General features: G+C 36.4%; 1 protein-coding gene across 13 annotated transcripts in view; it reads left to right on the top strand.

The window, feature by feature from the left end:
• Window positions 1-17,590, top strand: part of THSD7A (thrombospondin type 1 domain containing 7A) — a 267,555-nt gene that overhangs the window by 235,088 nt on the left and 14,877 nt on the right. For all 13 annotated transcript variants that reach the window (XM_038128932.1, XM_038128935.1, XM_038128929.1 and 10 more), the window contains 9 exons: window positions 3,128-3,306; window positions 7,125-7,130; window positions 7,822-7,955; window positions 8,589-8,742; window positions 9,529-9,670; window positions 10,137-10,252; window positions 14,702-14,819; window positions 15,508-15,653; window positions 16,209-16,383. In XM_038128932.1, the coding sequence (XP_037984860.1) occupies window positions 3,128-3,306; window positions 7,125-7,130; window positions 7,822-7,955; window positions 8,589-8,742; window positions 9,529-9,670; window positions 10,137-10,252; window positions 14,702-14,819; window positions 15,508-15,653; window positions 16,209-16,383 (1,170 nt within the window). The remainder of the gene's footprint in view (window positions 1-3,127; window positions 3,307-7,124; window positions 7,131-7,821; window positions 7,956-8,588; window positions 8,743-9,528; window positions 9,671-10,136; window positions 10,253-14,701; window positions 14,820-15,507; window positions 15,654-16,208; window positions 16,384-17,590) is intronic.

The raw sequence follows: 17,590 nt of genomic DNA, 5'->3' as shown, positions 1-17,590 counted from the left end.
CAGAATCTCCAAGTGATCCTACGTTGTTAGAGCTCCTTTTTGGTGCTTCCATTGATTGACTCCATTCTTGTTCTCTTATAAACATGTCTTTTCCATTCTTCTTGTTCAGCTGTTTAACTTTTGTAGGTGCAGTTTGGGTCTTGATGCTTTTCTGAGAAATATGAAGGAGGGAGAAGAGAGCATCATAGGCCAGATATCATGGAGATAGCACAGCAAAGAGCTGTATGGTGAACAGAAGCCATTCCATGAAGCTTGCAGGATTAAAGAGCCAGTATAAGATTGCAATTCAGTATTTTTTCATTATAGAGTGTGTGGATAGTTTCATGTGGACCACTGCATCCTCTACAAAATGCATTCACATAACAACAGGTTGCAGTTTTCCATGCTATAACTCTTTGTAGGACTCTGTATCTGTAGTAGGATGCTGGTTTGCCTTCTTTGCATTCTATGGTAAGGCAGTTCTAGTGGCTGACCTCAATGTTGATATTTCATGGATAGTATAAAGGTTTCTCCAGTGATATAGTTTCATTTGATAATTTATGGAATCACTTGGGTAATTTAAATGTTGACAATTATATGGAATTTGATAATCTTTTCCATTTGATAATTTGTGGAATCACTCGGAATATAGCTCAGGGTAATTAAAATGTTACCTGTAAATTCTATATAGTATAATGTATTTGATACAACTTCTCTCTGCAAGATTCTAAATATGTAGTTAAACTTTTTGCCCTTGTTTGCATGAATTGAAGGGAAATGAAACAAAATAATTTCTAGTTTGTCAACTATTTTAGTTTAGTATGTTCCAGACAGGCTCCTTTTGGTAGGCTATAAAGTGTTATCAAAATCCCAAAATACCGTGGTATCCCAGAGAACTTGGCAAAGACTGGGAAGATCCCTTTGAGAGTTACTAAGACAATCTCAGAGGTCTATGGACTTTAAAATAAAGTCCTCCTGAAGCAGCCTGTACTAGTTAAAGTTACCTGCTTAACGATCTTTAAAACAACTTGAATTTGGATTTTTCAGTCCTTAATTACCAGAGATAGAAATTTCACAAATGGTAAATGGCATAACTGTGTTATAGTAGAAAGATTTCTCCAGAAAAACAGTATTTAGAAGTTATGTTGAAAGTAAAAGCAGCATTTCAGAATCACCAGAAGTTTCATACAGCAATGAAATCTTCACTTAGTTCTATCAGCCAAGAAATATCACAAAACATTTCTTGTTTGAAGAGAATTGTTTATTTTAACTTGCTTTGGTTATTTTCCATTTTCATTCAGTAGCTTCCTGATTGTGTGAGTACTTGATTTTGTGTAGCACCTGAGAGGGTTTGTTGAAAGCTCATTTCTGGTGCAAGTACAGGCTTTGGTATTTATGCAATCAAACTTCAGTGCAGGATGGAGCTCTGATATAGGGTGCATCAGATTTCTAGGACTCAGAGATGTCAGGTAAGGTGAAACCTAATCAATTTTGCATCTACCACTGCAGGGCAATCTGTGTCAGCACTTATTATATACAGGGATATGATCCTCAAAAATTTATTTTGTCTTTCACAGTGTCCCCTTCATACACTTTCACTGAACTGGTTGCTCAAATAGAAACAGATATTTAATAAATATGCTTATAATTCAAGGTAATAATTTTTTAGTCATTTTAAGGAAGACACTTTTGGTGAGCAGTAGTTTCACAGTGCTCAAGTTCAGGATATGCTCTTTAGATTTATTTAAATATTTAACACTTCTAAACAAAGTAAAACCATACAAAATAAAAACTTCACCTGAATGTCACCATAAAATAATATAAATGATACTGTATGGTTTTTTTTAATCACTTTCTTTATCTAAAACAAATTAACTATATCTAAATCAACAAATTAACTAGAAATAGATATATAGAATTGAAATCTCAGTGGTTTGATTCTTTACAGACCTTGAGATTGGTTGTTATTGGCTCCTTTTAGAAGAGATAGAGCAACTTTACTAAGAAGCATAGGTTAAAAACAGTTCAGCTCTGATGAAAAGATTGATCCCCTTTGAATTTAAAAATTTCTATATATCTGACAAAAAATTGAAACATTTGAAGCCTAGTGAACCATGGCAATCTTTTGAGGATGATCTTAACCATGTGCCAATTTTGCAACTGTTTTCATTAAATATTTTAATGAAATATTTTAATATACGTTTAAGTCCACCAAAGATTTTAATCTGCAAAGTGAACAATGGTAACGCTAATGCTAATGGTAATGATAAGTACTTTGCAGATCTGACACGGGAAAGAGGAGAAGAGAGTTCAGGATATTGTTGTAGTAAACATGCAGCATGCAGTTAAGGCCAGCTTTTTATTTGATGTATTGTAGCTTCTCCCTTAAATATTGGAATAAATTACACATAATGTTGAGCTATGGCATATGTTGCTTTTAAAAGAAAGACATTTTCACTTATTCAGTGAATTGAGGCCTCATGTTACTCCCTGCAGACCATGTCATACCCCTTTCCAACCTCTCTGGACCAATGACTTAAGCAAAACAAACATCTGCTTTTCCATTCAGTGCAATTATTCAGTGTGCTGCTAGGGGCAGATGGTTGTTAATCGGCAGATCATTAATGTGGCAGGCTACTCTCTCTTTCTAGCCCTAGAAAGGTCACAAGGTGTTAAGTTCCCTTGCTCCAGGCTGGCGAGATGCATTTCTTCTCAGTTGGATTTTTGATGTATAACTGCAATTGAATTACTTGATACAGTTGTGGAGTATCCCTTAATTAAACCTTTTTTCCTTGAAAAACTTACACACATCATTTTACAGAGTAAGAATGATGCCGCCAAGAGATGGTTAGTGTCAATTACACTGTAGCTGTCAGAAAGTTTGAATGCTGAAATCTGGAGAGTGTGAATCCTAATCAGATAGGATGATGAGCAGTGAGGATGCTCAGCTGCTTCTCTAACAGTCTCCAGCTATATGTGTCAATTTTCTGCAGAATTTAATTTATCCCTAATGATGAAGAGATCTCTCTATTCACACAGTCCTGTCAAGTCAAACTTTGGAGAATCTAAATGAAGCAGACGAGGGCTTCAGGGAGAAGTCGCAAACTGACATGCTGAAGAGATTTCACTTTCTTTTCCACTCATCTAGGGTATATTGAGGAAGCCTGTATTATTCCATGTCCCTCAGACTGCAAGCTCAGTGAGTGGTCCAACTGGTCTCGCTGTAGTAAATCCTGCGGGAGTGGAGTAAAAGTTCGGTCTAAATGGCTTCGTGAAAAACCCTACAATGGTGGAAGACCCTGTCCAAAGCTAGATCATGTCAACCAGGTAATTTGATTTATATTTACACTATTGATATAGATTTTTCAAAAGTTCAAATAACCCCTTTATCTGTATTTTTTTGTTGTAGAAAAACTGTATAACATAAGGAGCAGATGGAGGTAGAAGGAGTATGTGTTGGTTTAGAGTTCCTCAGGCAGTAAAGGATCTGTCTTAGTTACTTCTTCATCTGCAAGAATTTTGCATATTTTGTGTACGGCAGATTGCAGACAATAAAACACTCTTACATGCAGATTTAGAAGACTGTTTCCAAAGATCTCTTACCTGAAGGGATTCTCGGAGGAAGATGGAGAGAAACTTTGTACAGAGCCATGTAGTGACAGAACAAGGGGGAATGGCTTCAAACTGAGAGCAGATTTGTATTATATATTAGGAAGAAATTCTTCATTCAGAAGGTAATGAGGCCCTGGAATGGGTTAAGCAGAGAAGTGGTGAATGCCTCATCCCTGGAAATGTTCCTGATTGGATGGGGCTCTGAACAAACTGGTCCAGTGGAAGGTAGGGGGCTTGGAACTAGATGATCTTTATAATCCCTTCTAAACTTCTAATCTTCTAATATATGACAGGGGGTAAAATGTCTTGTTACAGTTGCTCATACTGGCAAGATTTTTAGTGTCACTCCCTCACCACCTTAGATCAGAAAACAAAACTCTCAAACAGTCATCCCAGTGTCCCTTAGTCGGTTCTCCTCAGGCAGGAGCTTGACCTTCTTGGGTACACTTGCCCTGGCAGTGCAGTTCAGTCACAAATGCAATTCTAAAGTCAGTCTCCCAGCTGTCCCACAAACTGCACTTGCTATTGCAGCATGAAGCAGTCTGACCATACAGTCTGGATCCTCTTCAAGTGAAACTAAACCACAAAATGTGATCCAAGAGCACCCTGGGAGTGCTGGAAGGCTTGGACTGCTAACAAGCATTTAGTCTTTGGGACCGAGTTTAGCACTAGCCCAAGTTAAACCCTGAAGTTTCTCTCTTCCTTGGAGAGTTTTAGAAAGGAAAAACATTCCTTGTCAATTAACTTATGCTCTTCAAAGTTGATTTATATTCATATTACTGTTGAATTTAATTTAGTCTGCAGAGGCATGTTAAACAACCACATGGTCTTTTCTGTAAATATTCAAAGATTTTTTTTTTAAAAAATGTGCTCTCAATTTACATTTGAATAAAAATGCATGTACTTAATATCATCCTATTGACATTTCGCTAGAACAAAATGAAATGGCTTGTTGATCTAATTTTCTACTTTAGGGGATGTAATTAGTTCTAATTTAGAAAATCATAAGTGTTTAACCGCAGCTAATAAACCAAGTTTGTGATCTACTTTAACTCAATACGAACTAGAATGAGGGTTGCTGGATTTGGGTCAGCTTGTAAATATGCTTTAAATTAGGAGGAACGTGTTTCAATAGGAGCAAATTATAGTCTATACAAAAGTCTTTTTCCTTCTTTAATATTCATGTAGAACATAATAGGCTTGTATTTTTCTGCATCAAAGGTGATTTTGCTGGAGGTCTGTTCGCCACTTTTATGCAACACTATTGCCCTCTGCTGGTACTTTTACTCATTTGATTTGTGGTTACATGATCTTTGACAAATAATAGTTGATTCCAAATATAATTATTGTAAAAATAAAATTGAAATATAGTAATTTCAGGAGAAGGACATTCCAAAGATAATGCAAGGATGTTGAAAAATATAGAGCCTGTATTTTTCATTTTAAAATACGTTCCCTTACAATTCAGAAACACGCAGATAAATAAACAGATATTCCAATTTTGAATTAGTTATTTAAGCTAAATATGATCCAGCATTCAGCTGGAAAAGAACTGACTTTTCAGAGTCATCATTCAATAATCATTCAGTGTAATGTGTTTAAGTTACATATTTATTATTTAATAATCTAACATTCTTTTTTTCATACATATGACCCATAGTAGTAAAATTGGATCTTTGGTGCCCACAAGTATGTGTACTATGAATTACAGAAGAAATATGTTGTAAGATGCCATCTAGGAATTATGAACCTGGGGAAAAACTACAGCATGCTGTCTCGCCCAGGGAACTGGCGATGAGAAGGAGAATGCTGGCAGTCTGCTAGTACATACATAAAGGGCTGTTGCAAAGAAGGAGGAAATAATCCATTTTCCATGGCCATCATGGATAGGATAAAAAGCAGTGGGCTTACACTGCTGCAAGCAGATTTGGGTTAAGCCTTGGGAAAACTTTCTAATAGTAAGGCTAGGGAAACGCTGCAATAAAATCCTTAAGACCTTGTTAAGAAGTCATTCAGTGTCTCTCAGGGCTGACATGTGTGCCTGTGATTTGAAGAAGGATGAGCACACTGAAAGCTGGATGTGTCACTCAATGTCTTTCCTCCTGGATCATGCATGCTAGGGTGGTTCCCAAACCACACTCCAACTGAATAAGCTTGCTCAGTACTCACTTCAATAGGCTAAAAGACATCATAATTACAGTAATAATGGAGTCAGGTTTGATATAAAATCATGTCAATGGCCATAAGATGGTTTCAAATGAAGGGACTAATTTGAGACTGTTAGAGAAATGAAGGACATCCATCTTTTCATTGATTACAAGCATTATTTTCCCCCTTATCAGGAGTAGGATGGGTGTGCAATTCTTATACCATCCAACTGCTGTGGCCTGCAGCCATAGCTACAAAAATGCCAGTAAGGTCAGGAGAACACCACTCACATGTGCAATGCAATATGAAGTCCTCCTCTGGCTTTCTGTTAAAATATTCAAATTTTATGTTACTGCAAAAGCTGTTGAGTGTGTGGTGATTATGTATTTCTTCTTATGCTAACCAGGGTCAGACATATAGACATTTCCCTGAATTAAGGCTTTCTTATACTCATTTTGGAAATTCTGGAGAAGACTTTTAAAGAAAAAATTTTCAACAGAGTCCAGTACCTTCCCTAACATGCATTTTCACCACACACTATTATGCCTTTTATTGTTAATGTAGTTCAGAGAAGGCCTAAGTGTGTTGACTACGGTGGTGATCTTGTGCATGGGCTGATCAGCTGCGTAGTGATATTATATCAGACCACACATTTAGTGTCCAAGGCATTCTGTTTTCTGTGATAATTTGTTGCAGGTTAACCATCAAATCATCAGCAATCTTTTTCTACACAAGAAAGTTGCTGAAAAGAAATCAAGAGCTTGTTTAAGACGAGTCTTAGATTTTCCAGCAGTTTTGATTGTGCTGACTTGATACCTAGAATGATATGTCAAATTAGCTCATATAATTTCAAGGCAATGGGCTTTAAGTAATTTATGCCTAAGATATTCCATGAAGGACTTAGGAACTTTGGAAGGATGAGAATTGACAGTTCAATTTATTTGTTTGAATCTATCGCACTTAATGCTGTCAGAACTTCAATTGATAGAGAAGTCCAGTGTCCTCTAAAAACACTGAGGATTTTCTCTTATCTAAGAGAGACTGGATTCCCTACTGTGTAAAAGTTTGATGCTCATTGTAGGCAAAAAGGGAGAACAGTTCAACTATCTAACCAAGAGACTAGGTAATGCAGTTTCTTCACACCAGCTGCAATTTATAAAATTTCTCTTCTCCCAACGGTAAACTTTTTGCAAATTACCTTATAACTGCAAAGGAGGTCCAAGAGGAGAAATTAATGCCCTTTTTCTTTGCAGAAGTAACAGAATATTGTCTATAAGAAAAGCTAAATTTATGCCATTTAAGTACCTATGCTTCACTCTAATAATTCTAACTTTTTCTCTTTGCTTTTTTTCTTTCTTTTGGGTTCATGAAAATACTTTCTTCAGGCACAGGTAAGTGTTTATAAAATAAAGATTTAAGCTCAACATATGCTTCTTGTTCAACATGTGCTGTCTATCCCATTTTTTTTAATGTGTGTTTGGGTCAATACATGGAACACTGTAGAAATTGCTCTATGAGATGCCATTTAAAAATTTACATTCAAATCTAAACATCATACTAGTTCTGGTACACAAATACATTAGTGTGATTTTAAGCATACACAATGAATAAATAAAGTGAATCAGTATATATTTATATACTTTCTCTTGAGGTCACGTCTCCTTAGTGATAGAAAACCCCCACAACTAATAACTGGGATAATAATATAATAGGGGGATGGAATCATAGAGAAGAGATATGAAGGACAGAGCTAAAGTGCTAGCAGAGTTTGAAGAGCATTTTTAAAAAGTTGTACTCATGAGCTAGCCTTTATGTTAGTTCTGTTGATGTTTTTGGTGGAAATGGCGCAGCATGGGCTTTGTGGCAGAGAAAACCAGAGAATCCAGCATTCGATAGCTTCTGTCTTTTTGTTATTTCAGTAGTTTTCTAGCAAGTATTTAATCTGTATTATTACTATAGTGCCTAAATAATCAAGTACATATTTATTCTTCCCAAGAGCAATAATGTTTTTTTCTGTATGATCACTTTTGCATGTTTATCTTACTTGTGTGCACCAAAACTGACACTGAATGTGGATTCCAGGTGTATGAGGTAGTCCCCTGCCACAGTGACTGCAGCCAGTACATATGGGTAACTGAGCCCTGGAGTGTCTGCAAGGTCACCAACGTGGACTTAAAAGAGAATTGTGGAGAAGGTGTTCAAACAAGGAAAGTCAGGTAAAACAATATTGCTATTCCTTCACTTTAAAGAACCTTCACTTTCTGTTTTGGCTGTATTTTATTTGATGTAATTCTATGTAATGCCTAGTGTTGAGTCCAGATCTGGAGCCTGACTGATATAAATCAGAATAGATTCAGGGAGTGCAGTATGACTCTGCCTACTTGTTATGGCTATAGACCTTGATTCCTAATTTAATCTATTGGTAATTAAAAGGCATCTGTGTAAATTAAGGATTAATACTGAGAATATAAAATTTTTGAAGTTTTAATAGTTCTGGATTTAAAGTTACCAGCTAAAGTATGCACAAAATATGTCTAAACAACAGGTGATTTGCATTATTCCAGTTTAGAGGTTAGCTAATGTCAAGCAAATCACCTGCCCAGGGGCTCCCAGGAAATCACTGATAGGGATTGTCTAAATTATGTGTATGCCTTATATATATGCCTTCACAGCTGTCATCTGTGAAAACAAGGATTGTTTTTGACTCTTCAGCTTTTCTTGGGTATTCATAGATCAATACTTATTTCGTTTATGTGCTGACAAAATGTTAAAATGCCTCAGAATACTATAGAACACATACCCTACAAAATCCATGGCAAGTGAAGTTTATGTGCAGTTCTTTTTTCCAGGTGCATGCTAAACACTGTGGATGGTCCTTCTGACACAGTAGAAGACTATCTGTGTGATCCTGAAGATATGCCACTTGGTGCTAGAAAATGCACGTTGCCATGTCCTGAGGACTGTGTTATGTCTGAATGGGGATCATGGTCTCAGTGTTCTTTGGTAAGAAGTATACCAAAGTGCCACATTCAGAGTTTTGAGAGGATACTTTAAAAGTGTATGTATGATGTGTTTTGCAAAGATGCTGAATTGATTACACCTGTAAATATCTATATATAGTGTCATTAGGGTTGTTTTGTGTTGGCTGCAAATGAAGTGTGACAGTACTTTCCATTAAGCTAAATTCTTCCAGAACGCAGACTAGATGTGCCCACTGGTCACTCCTCCCAGTGTGGGGTGCCTTCTGTGTGGTGGAATAGATTTGGCAGTGGCTTGTGAGTTTGTCTTTCAGCCTAGCTCTGAGTCTCTGCATAGCAGCAGAGTCACTGAACTAAAAATGTCACTATCCTGGTACAAGTGACAAAGTCTGCAGATCAAGACTGAGTATAGAAAAGTAATTTTGAGTCCCCTCTCTCCTTCCTCCCTGACAGGAATTTCAAAAAGAAATGTCAAAAAAAAACCAAACAAAAAAAAACTGCCAAAAAGTGTTTTGAGATCTCTGAGAGGCTTTGGTGCACTGCATTGTACCATTTGGAAAGTGAGCATCTCAATATCCTGTTTATGAGTGAAATAGTTCCAAAGTACTGATACTGAAATATACTTTGCTTAGGAAAATAGAAAGGTGTTAAAAATTTGGTTAAAGAAAAGGGTTTCTCTTATACATTAGCAGGAACCTGTTATTTTACACTTGTGTTTTGTGAAGAGATTACTTAAAAGGTTGTTGTATTGATGCATAAAGAGGTATCAGGGTGCCAAAATATTTAAGCTGTTTCCAATCTTACTTTCAAGCCATGCAATGGAAGCAGTGTCCGTGAAAGGTCAGCTGAATGCCTTAGACAACCAGATGATGGAAAGCCTTGTCCTGCTGCCACCGAGTCAGAAGCCTGCACTTTGAACAAGAACTGCTACCACTATGACTACAATGTGACAGGTATTCGTGTTATAGTGACAGCCTGGGACCACATCTTATAGCTCATTTCCATTCACCTTACAGGATGGATTTTTCTGCTTTCCATTCTTACCAAGACACAGCTGCGAAACTTGTATTGAAAACTGATTCTGGCTGTTTGATCCAGATAAAATATTAAATTGAGAATTTGCGTGTGAAGTGTGCACACTGTAACTCCAGGAAAAGTATTTCTCATATAATTTTGTGATGTACTCAAAATCCATGCAGACAAAACCAAATATGCACTTTTCAGGAAGGTACCATGACATTGACTATTTGCAGTAAAGGTCATTGTTTCCAAAAATGTGTAGCAGCTGGGCTCCGTGAGCCTTTGCATGGGTAAAAGTTGCTTGTGGGGTTGTTTTAGGCCATCAGAATTAGGTGGGAGACTGAATCATTATGAATTCTATCTGAAAGTCTGCAATGCTAATGAATTCCTCCTTTGCAGACTGGAGCACGTGTCAGCTCAGCGAGAAGGCTGTCTGTGGCAGCGGTATCAAAACGCGGATGCTCGATTGCGTTCGCAGTGATGGCAAATCGGTTGACCTGAAATACTGTGAAGAGGTGAGTGGGTACCTGTGAGAAAGCACCCTTCTAATTGTGCTAATTAATAATGAGCCAACTGAGCTGTATGGCATCTTCACCAGATGTTTTGCAACACTATTGATGGATTGTTAAGTACCTCTGAAATGAACCGAGCCATCAACTGATTTTATACTATTTCCTTTGGTTACTTTTAAGTGCCTCTGTGAACATATGCTAATTATTATATCCTGAAGGAAATTACTTAGAAACAATAATTAATAAAGTAGAATAAAGGTAATAAATCTCAATCAGAATACTAATCATAATTCTAATCTGATACAACTTCTGCGTGGAGTCTTGGACACCTGCCAGTATCAATCATTTACTCAATGTGTTGGAAAATATTTCTCATGTGTCATTCTGCAGCTGGGCTGAATGCTAACTTCTTGTATCCAGCTGTGTGATGCAAAAAATACCCAAGCTAGTATGAAAAAAAACATGGAGCATGAGTGTAATATTAAGTAGGAGTATATAAGGAGAACTGGCAGACAGGAGCCCTTAAGTTTTGAAAGAGCCGTTTTGCAAATGTTCGAACAAACTTCCAGTTTGACAGCACTGGTTTCCTGCAATGCGTTAATACTTTTTATAGTGTTTTAATGTGTTAGAAAAGAGAAAGAAATGTCTGTAATTTTTAAGAGGTTGCTATATTGATTAATTAATACCAAGACATGATGTAAAATATCCATCCAAATAAATATTTCAACAGAAAGAAGTATGATTTATTTGATTTTATGGGAAAATATATTTCTTCTGCTATAAAACCAAGAAATTATTCCTGTTAGGCAAAGATTTAAAGCAATTATTACATTTTACACTGAAATCTGATTTCAGAAAACCTCTGGAGCTTTCCTGCATTTAAGAAATGAAAGTTTATTATTCAGAAGAATAATGAGGACAAGAGTAGGATATCTCAAGAGCTACTTGCTATAAATAACTGCAGTGATGTCCTGCATTTATCAACAGATTATATAGAGATACATCTTGTCGAAAGCTCTGATCCACTCCCTAGTCACACAGTTAAGACTATTTGTTGAATTATGGATGTGTAAGCAGTGGTCCAACAAGGTCAAGGGCTGATCCAATAACTGAGGAGTAAAACCTGTTAACCTGATTAACAGGAAAGCCAAGCTGTTCGGATCTTAACAGACCCTTCACTCTAAAGATGTGAAAGCCAACTCTGTGACCTTGCAGGTCATGAGAGGAGAGTATTCAAGAAATTATCAAAATGTGAATACATACTATACACTTCTTGCTAATGATCCTTCAGGGTGGGAGTTTCCACTGTGTTTTCGCATTGTAAGTGCAGTGCAGAAATATTAAGTGAAGTTTAAAATAAGGTGCATGTGGTTGAAAAAGTAAATAAATAGAAGAAATATGAAGTGATTTTGTAATGACCTAGCTAATGAATTTTCTCTGGGCTATCATAAAACTTTGTGCTTGATGTATGAGTAAAGATTTGCTTAATTTATGTGTAGGTACATTTACTGAATTATGTTTCTTATTATTATATGCAAAGAAGAGAGCTCATAATAGATAAACCTACACTGATCCCTAAGAAATTAAGACTCATTATTGCAGTGAGTTTCTATATGATATATAGTTCAAGAAAGTAATAAAGCCATATATAAAAAAAAACCCTTCATGCTGAATTTTGTCTATAACCATGTCCAGGTATGAGCATCAGCAGAGTTAAATGCTAACATTCCATCTGAGCCCCTGTGTTCTGATTTCCTTATGTGTCCATATGATCTTGTGTTTATTTGAGTTGATCAGCTAAAGAAGGTAGCCAGTCATCCTGATTACTGTTAAGATAAAACAATTTCCAGAGCTTATTTCCAAGTCCTGGTTATGTTAATGTAGTTATCTTCAAACTCTCAAGGCGTAGTAATACTGGATTACTTGGTTTCTACTTATCACAAGAGCTGACTTCTCTTTCTTTGAATATTTAAAAATTAAATCACCTAAAGCAATGAGATCCTGTTCATATTCATTTTTATAGACTTATTTTCCTTCATTTACCATTAACTAAAGATGAGAAAAGCCTAGAAACTAGCAATTGTGTCTGCATTAAAAAGCAGACTTTGCTGGATTATTGGTGAATAGGCTGCTTGTCAGATTACATGATTAACCTCCAGCAGCAGGGTTTAATCTTTGATGCCAAACATTTCCATAAATGAGTACAGGTACTTCTTGTGGATCACAGGATTTAAGGAGCATGCTGATGTGGCAGCCTGCTGCCCCTGGCATGTGTGACCAGAAGCACAGAGCGCACAGGGGTAGCTTTCAGTACTTGACGTTGTTGAATCAGAAACCACAGTGCATCCAGAGCAAAAGCTTTAGGGTCAGGAAGCTATTGAACACTTTTTCAAATATTTTCTAAGCTCTTCAAGTTGAATCGTGATTCATCAGTTCAAGGAAGGAGAGGAATGAAAAAGGAATATGTGAATACTATTGAACAGCAACCTGTCAGTTGTTCCCCAGATCTATTTAAGCAGCACTTCAGTATCTAAGACATGCAAATAGGAGGTCACTGTGGGTAATCTGGCCTTCAGCTTTCTCCTCTTCACTGTTAATATCTTTCTTGGGCTTTTCCCTCTTGAGCTGCTAAAGTCCAGCTGAGAAGACCAGTCTTGAAAGAGAGCAGTCATGTTTCTATAATTGGCAGGAATCAATTCAGCAGGCTTTAAAGCCTTTGCTCAGAAGGTTTGACCCAAATATGGACTTCAAACAGGGTTCTCTAGCTTCCTAATCATCCAAATTCCAGATTATCCAAAGGTTTCAGGTGTTGTCTGTGTGTGATAGCTGTATAATCAAGGCTATACTGAACCACCAAGACCTCATTCTTTGATGTATAAAAGCAAACAGAGGTCTAAACCCTCATCTGTCTCAATAAATGGTACTGCAAAAGCAAATTTAAAACTTAGTGAGTCTATCAGGAGAAGATATTTTCGGTACTTGTGGTAGTTTATTTATGAAGGACATATTAATGTTGTGCCTAATTATTGATTTGTGCTTGTGTTTGGTAGGAAAGAGTGGGTTTATCTCCTTTTTAAAGTCTTAAATGCTGGTTTTATATCATTAAATTTTCCAGTCATTAAAACTAATAGGTTTTGAAATGTCTAGTTTGCTTTTTTTTTTTTTCTTTTTTTTTTTTAAACTAGGTGGAGATTTTTTCTAGTTAAAGATATTCACAACTGCCTAGGATTCTGAAATGCCTCATTGATGATCAAGGTCTGCTGGTGAGGTCCAGTGAAGGGGACGGTCCTTTGTGCTGGAAAGCTGTAGATCTGTTCATGTTGGCAGGACTGATTTTTCTTTCACACTTTAGATCATACACCCTATAACTGACCTGCCCTTTTCACTCAGCTGTGCAGGATGCAGGCGTTATTATGCTAATATATTTTTGTCATCAGTCACATTTCATCTTGCATCATATATTCTCATGTGTGTTGGTGAGAATATCTCTTTCCTCAGATGGACGGGGAAAATCTGGAGCATGTGAGTTTATAAGAACATAGAAATGGCTGTCCAGGATCAGACCAAAGGAGCATATTGTTGTTGTGCCATGTCCCAAGCATGATTATAAAACTCTTCCTTCCCCGAGATGGGGTGTTGGGCTCAATCATACCTGGAGAAAAACACAGAACAGAATATATTTTTGGGAAAACTTGAGTCTTGAGGTTAATTTCTCTGTCCCCTTCTCTCAGACTCCTCCAGCAACTGGAGCTTTTACTTGATGGATGTTAAGAGGATTCTGGTTTTTTTGCAAAGTTTTTCAGAAAAAAATACAAATATGTATATTTTTTGGAAAAATTGTTGTCAGTGTCATGTCAATATCTTTGTATGAACAGCATGGTAGAAAAGAATAGAATAGAATTAGTAAGGAATGAGTAAGAAGCACCAACATATAAGAGTTTCCACCTACTCCTTTCACAGCTTCCACCCATTTTCAGCTCTTGAACTGCATTTGCCTGATGGGTTTTTTGTGTGTTTAAGCCTTCAGATTTCTCTCCCAATTGTTCAGTCTCTCCTGAGCTCCTGTAAACTTTCAGCATCTGCAACATCTTCTGAATATCTGAATACCCAATACGTGTTCATCCTCCTCCTTTTGCTAGTTTTGAACTTGGCTTCTAGTATCACTTCAATTCACTTATTAATAGGTGTTCAGTATTTTTGCATTCCTGTTTCAAAATAGTTCATAAATTGTTTTGTAAAAAGTAACATTTAGAGATGAAGCCCTCCATTTATAGGTTCTAGTTTAGAAAATGATTGATGAAAATGGGATTTATGCATGTACATAAAGATCAGTATATGCATTAGGGCTGTCTTGAAGTGAGAATTTTAGGTGTCCTAGTTACTTTACTTTTTACCTTGCACTGATGATACAGGCCTGGAGTTTTGTGCTAACCATTCAACATTTTCTTTCAGCTTGGTTTGGAAAAGACATGGCAAATGAATATGTCCTGCGTGGTGGAATGTCCTGTGAACTGTCAGCTCTCTGACTGGTCCACTTGGTCTGAGTGCTCTCAAACATGTGGCCTTACAGGTCAGTACATACCTTTGGCATATTTTAAAGACTGAGACTTCCTCTTTCAGTTTATAGAAGTATTTGAAATAGAACCTGTATCTCAGTGAAGCTGGGTAGCATATCACGACTGAAGAGGAGATAATTGTTGGATAAGCCTATTGTATTTTAAGTTTCTTTGGGCCTGAGTGAAGAATCCTCCCATTTCCTGCAAAATCTGCGTGTATTGTTTCTCACACAGACAATGACAGAAAGTTGCAAGTTCTTGTTTGCTGGGATCAGAGAATTATGGGACAGATGTTTCTGTGTTAACTGAGGGAAGAACACAGCATGAAAGCTCCAGATGAGGAGCAGGAGTCTCCACTGAAATGTACAAACATATTGTCACATTCATAAAGAATATTTTTCTTCAGGCTTCTGAACTAGGAAATTACTGCTTTTGTTTGCTGTTACAGGAGCAATCCTAATCAGGCATCCTCCTGCATTTCTTACACTACAAACAAATGACAGAATATAAAGTGTCTGACTTGGAAAATATGAATTGACATTACAGACAAGAGCCAACAGATGAGCTTTATAACTAATTTTGTCAAATCTGGAAAAAAATGCTTTATTCAAACACAATACTTTTCAGCAAAATGGAACCATCTTGAGGAATAAATCATTCTAACCACTTTGTTGTTGGTTATATTGCTGGTTTTTGTTACAGGAAAAATGATCCGAAGAAGAACCATAAATCAGCCATTTCAGGGTGATGGGAGACCTTGTCCTTCTCAGATGGAGCAATTCAAACCTTGTCCAGTAAAACCTTGTTATCGATGGCAATATGGTCAATGGTCTACATGCAAAGTAGAGGTAAAAGCCATATGGGACTTAGAAGTTATGGAACATGTGGATCCAGGCATATTTGTGATATGCCTGTATACCTCCTTATCAACTGTTTAAATAATTTGCTTCCACCTCTCTTATACAAAAACTAAAGTTTGTTTTTTTCCTTAGGTTTTATATTTATCAATGGATGCAACAGCATCCTACAGATATTCAGAGTATAAATGTAAACTTTGGTACCTGAGCAACATCTTTGCTAATTTAAATACTTCTATTGTAAAAGAATATCAGTAGAAAAATCTTCACATATTAGAAAATATCTTCACTTGACATACTGCTCTGGTTGCAATTCAAAGGCATAATTAGCTCTGTAATTTAGTCACCAGAAATTTTGGGTTGGGGATTTTTTTGTTTCAGAAGTAATGAACCATATCTTCTCTTTTTTGTCTTTTTTTTCTCGTTATTTGGATGAATAAGTAGTTAAGCAAAAAAATTAGGAGATAGAGTGACTTGTAACTCAGATGTAGTCTTTTGGTACTTTCTTCTGTTCAGTATTAATCAATATATGTTCTCTTTCTGTAGGATGCTCAGTGTGGAGAGGGAACACGAGTGAGGAACATCTCCTGTGTGGTTTATGATGGATCCATTGAAGATGTTGGCAAAGTAGTAGATGAGGAATTCTGTGGAGAAATAGAGCCTATTATAGATGGTGATAAGAAGATAATACTTGAGGAAACCTGCACTTTCCCTTGTCCAGGTAACAAAGCTGTTCAAATAAATGTTGCATTTCAAGATTGGTTGGGTGTCATTATAGCTATTAGGGCCTAGAATTAGCCAAAGGCAATTGAATCTTTTTCATCTGCTTTACTCATTGGATTCATTCATCATATGACCAACAGAGTTACTTTTTAGGAGTGGCTTCATGACAATAAATCAATTAGAAAAAATACTAGATTTTAAGTTTATAAAAGAAATGATCTCTCTGTCACAGGTTGTATCTAGGATGTATATATTTTTTTTTTTTTGCACAAAATCTATTGAATTAACACCTGTATGTATAAGAAAAGGTGTCGGTTTACAGCTAAATATTATTGTTAAGTGTGTAGACTATCTAACAACTTTATTAATACTTTTACCAGTGGCTAAAAACTTGATGCATTTTATGGGTGTCTAAGGAAGATAAGCTAAGGCATCTTTTTTTTTTCTTTAAAGGTTCTATTCCAAATGAAACTAAAGTTTTGATATCTGAGAAAACATGAGTGCCTCTAGTTGTTTAGCTCTCTGGATGTGACATGCACTATTATTGCCTTTGTGAACTGAATCTAAAGGAGCAGTTTGAATGATCAGGTCCATGATGCTCATAATAAGAAGGATTAAGAGCATATAAGAGCTGTTTAATTTCCAGTAAGAACATTCCAGTTCATTCCAAACACTTACTTGTAGAATTTGAAGTATATTGCTGTTGTTTAGTAGCTATTAATGATGAATCTTCAGAAGAGGTGATAAACTCCTTCAGTACTAATGTAGTTGTCATTTCATACCAGTACTCTATTTTCATTCTATTGAAACTCTCCTCTTTCCCCAGTTCATTTCAGACTGAGCTGAAGGTAAAGTTGTCTCAATAAATAGAAATCAATAAAAAATGAAGAGATTTCCATCACTGGCATTCCAATTGCATAATTCTCATGTATTTTTACTTCTTAAATGGAAACTGGAAGAATACAAAGACCGTAGTTATGTTTTCATATTAGTGAATTTTATAAAAAATATATAGCTGCTTACTGATTGCTTTAAAAATTTTGCTGAGCAGGGACCTGTTCTTCAACAATCTCACATTTAGCCAGCAAGAATAATTGCCCTGTGGGGATGTGCTAATGATACGCTCCAGCTAATGTTTCCAAAAATCACTACTTGTTTTCCTATTATGTATACATCAGTTCGTCAATTATTCATTTCTTTGCATG

Source organism: Motacilla alba, chromosome 2 (genome assembly GCF_015832195.1).
Source record: "Motacilla alba alba isolate MOTALB_02 chromosome 2, Motacilla_alba_V1.0_pri, whole genome shotgun sequence".
Classification (NCBI taxonomy): Eukaryota; Metazoa; Chordata; class Aves; order Passeriformes; family Motacillidae; genus Motacilla; species Motacilla alba.
The sequence above is the reverse complement of the archived record's forward strand: the minus strand, read 5'-3'. Positions and strand labels throughout refer to the sequence as shown.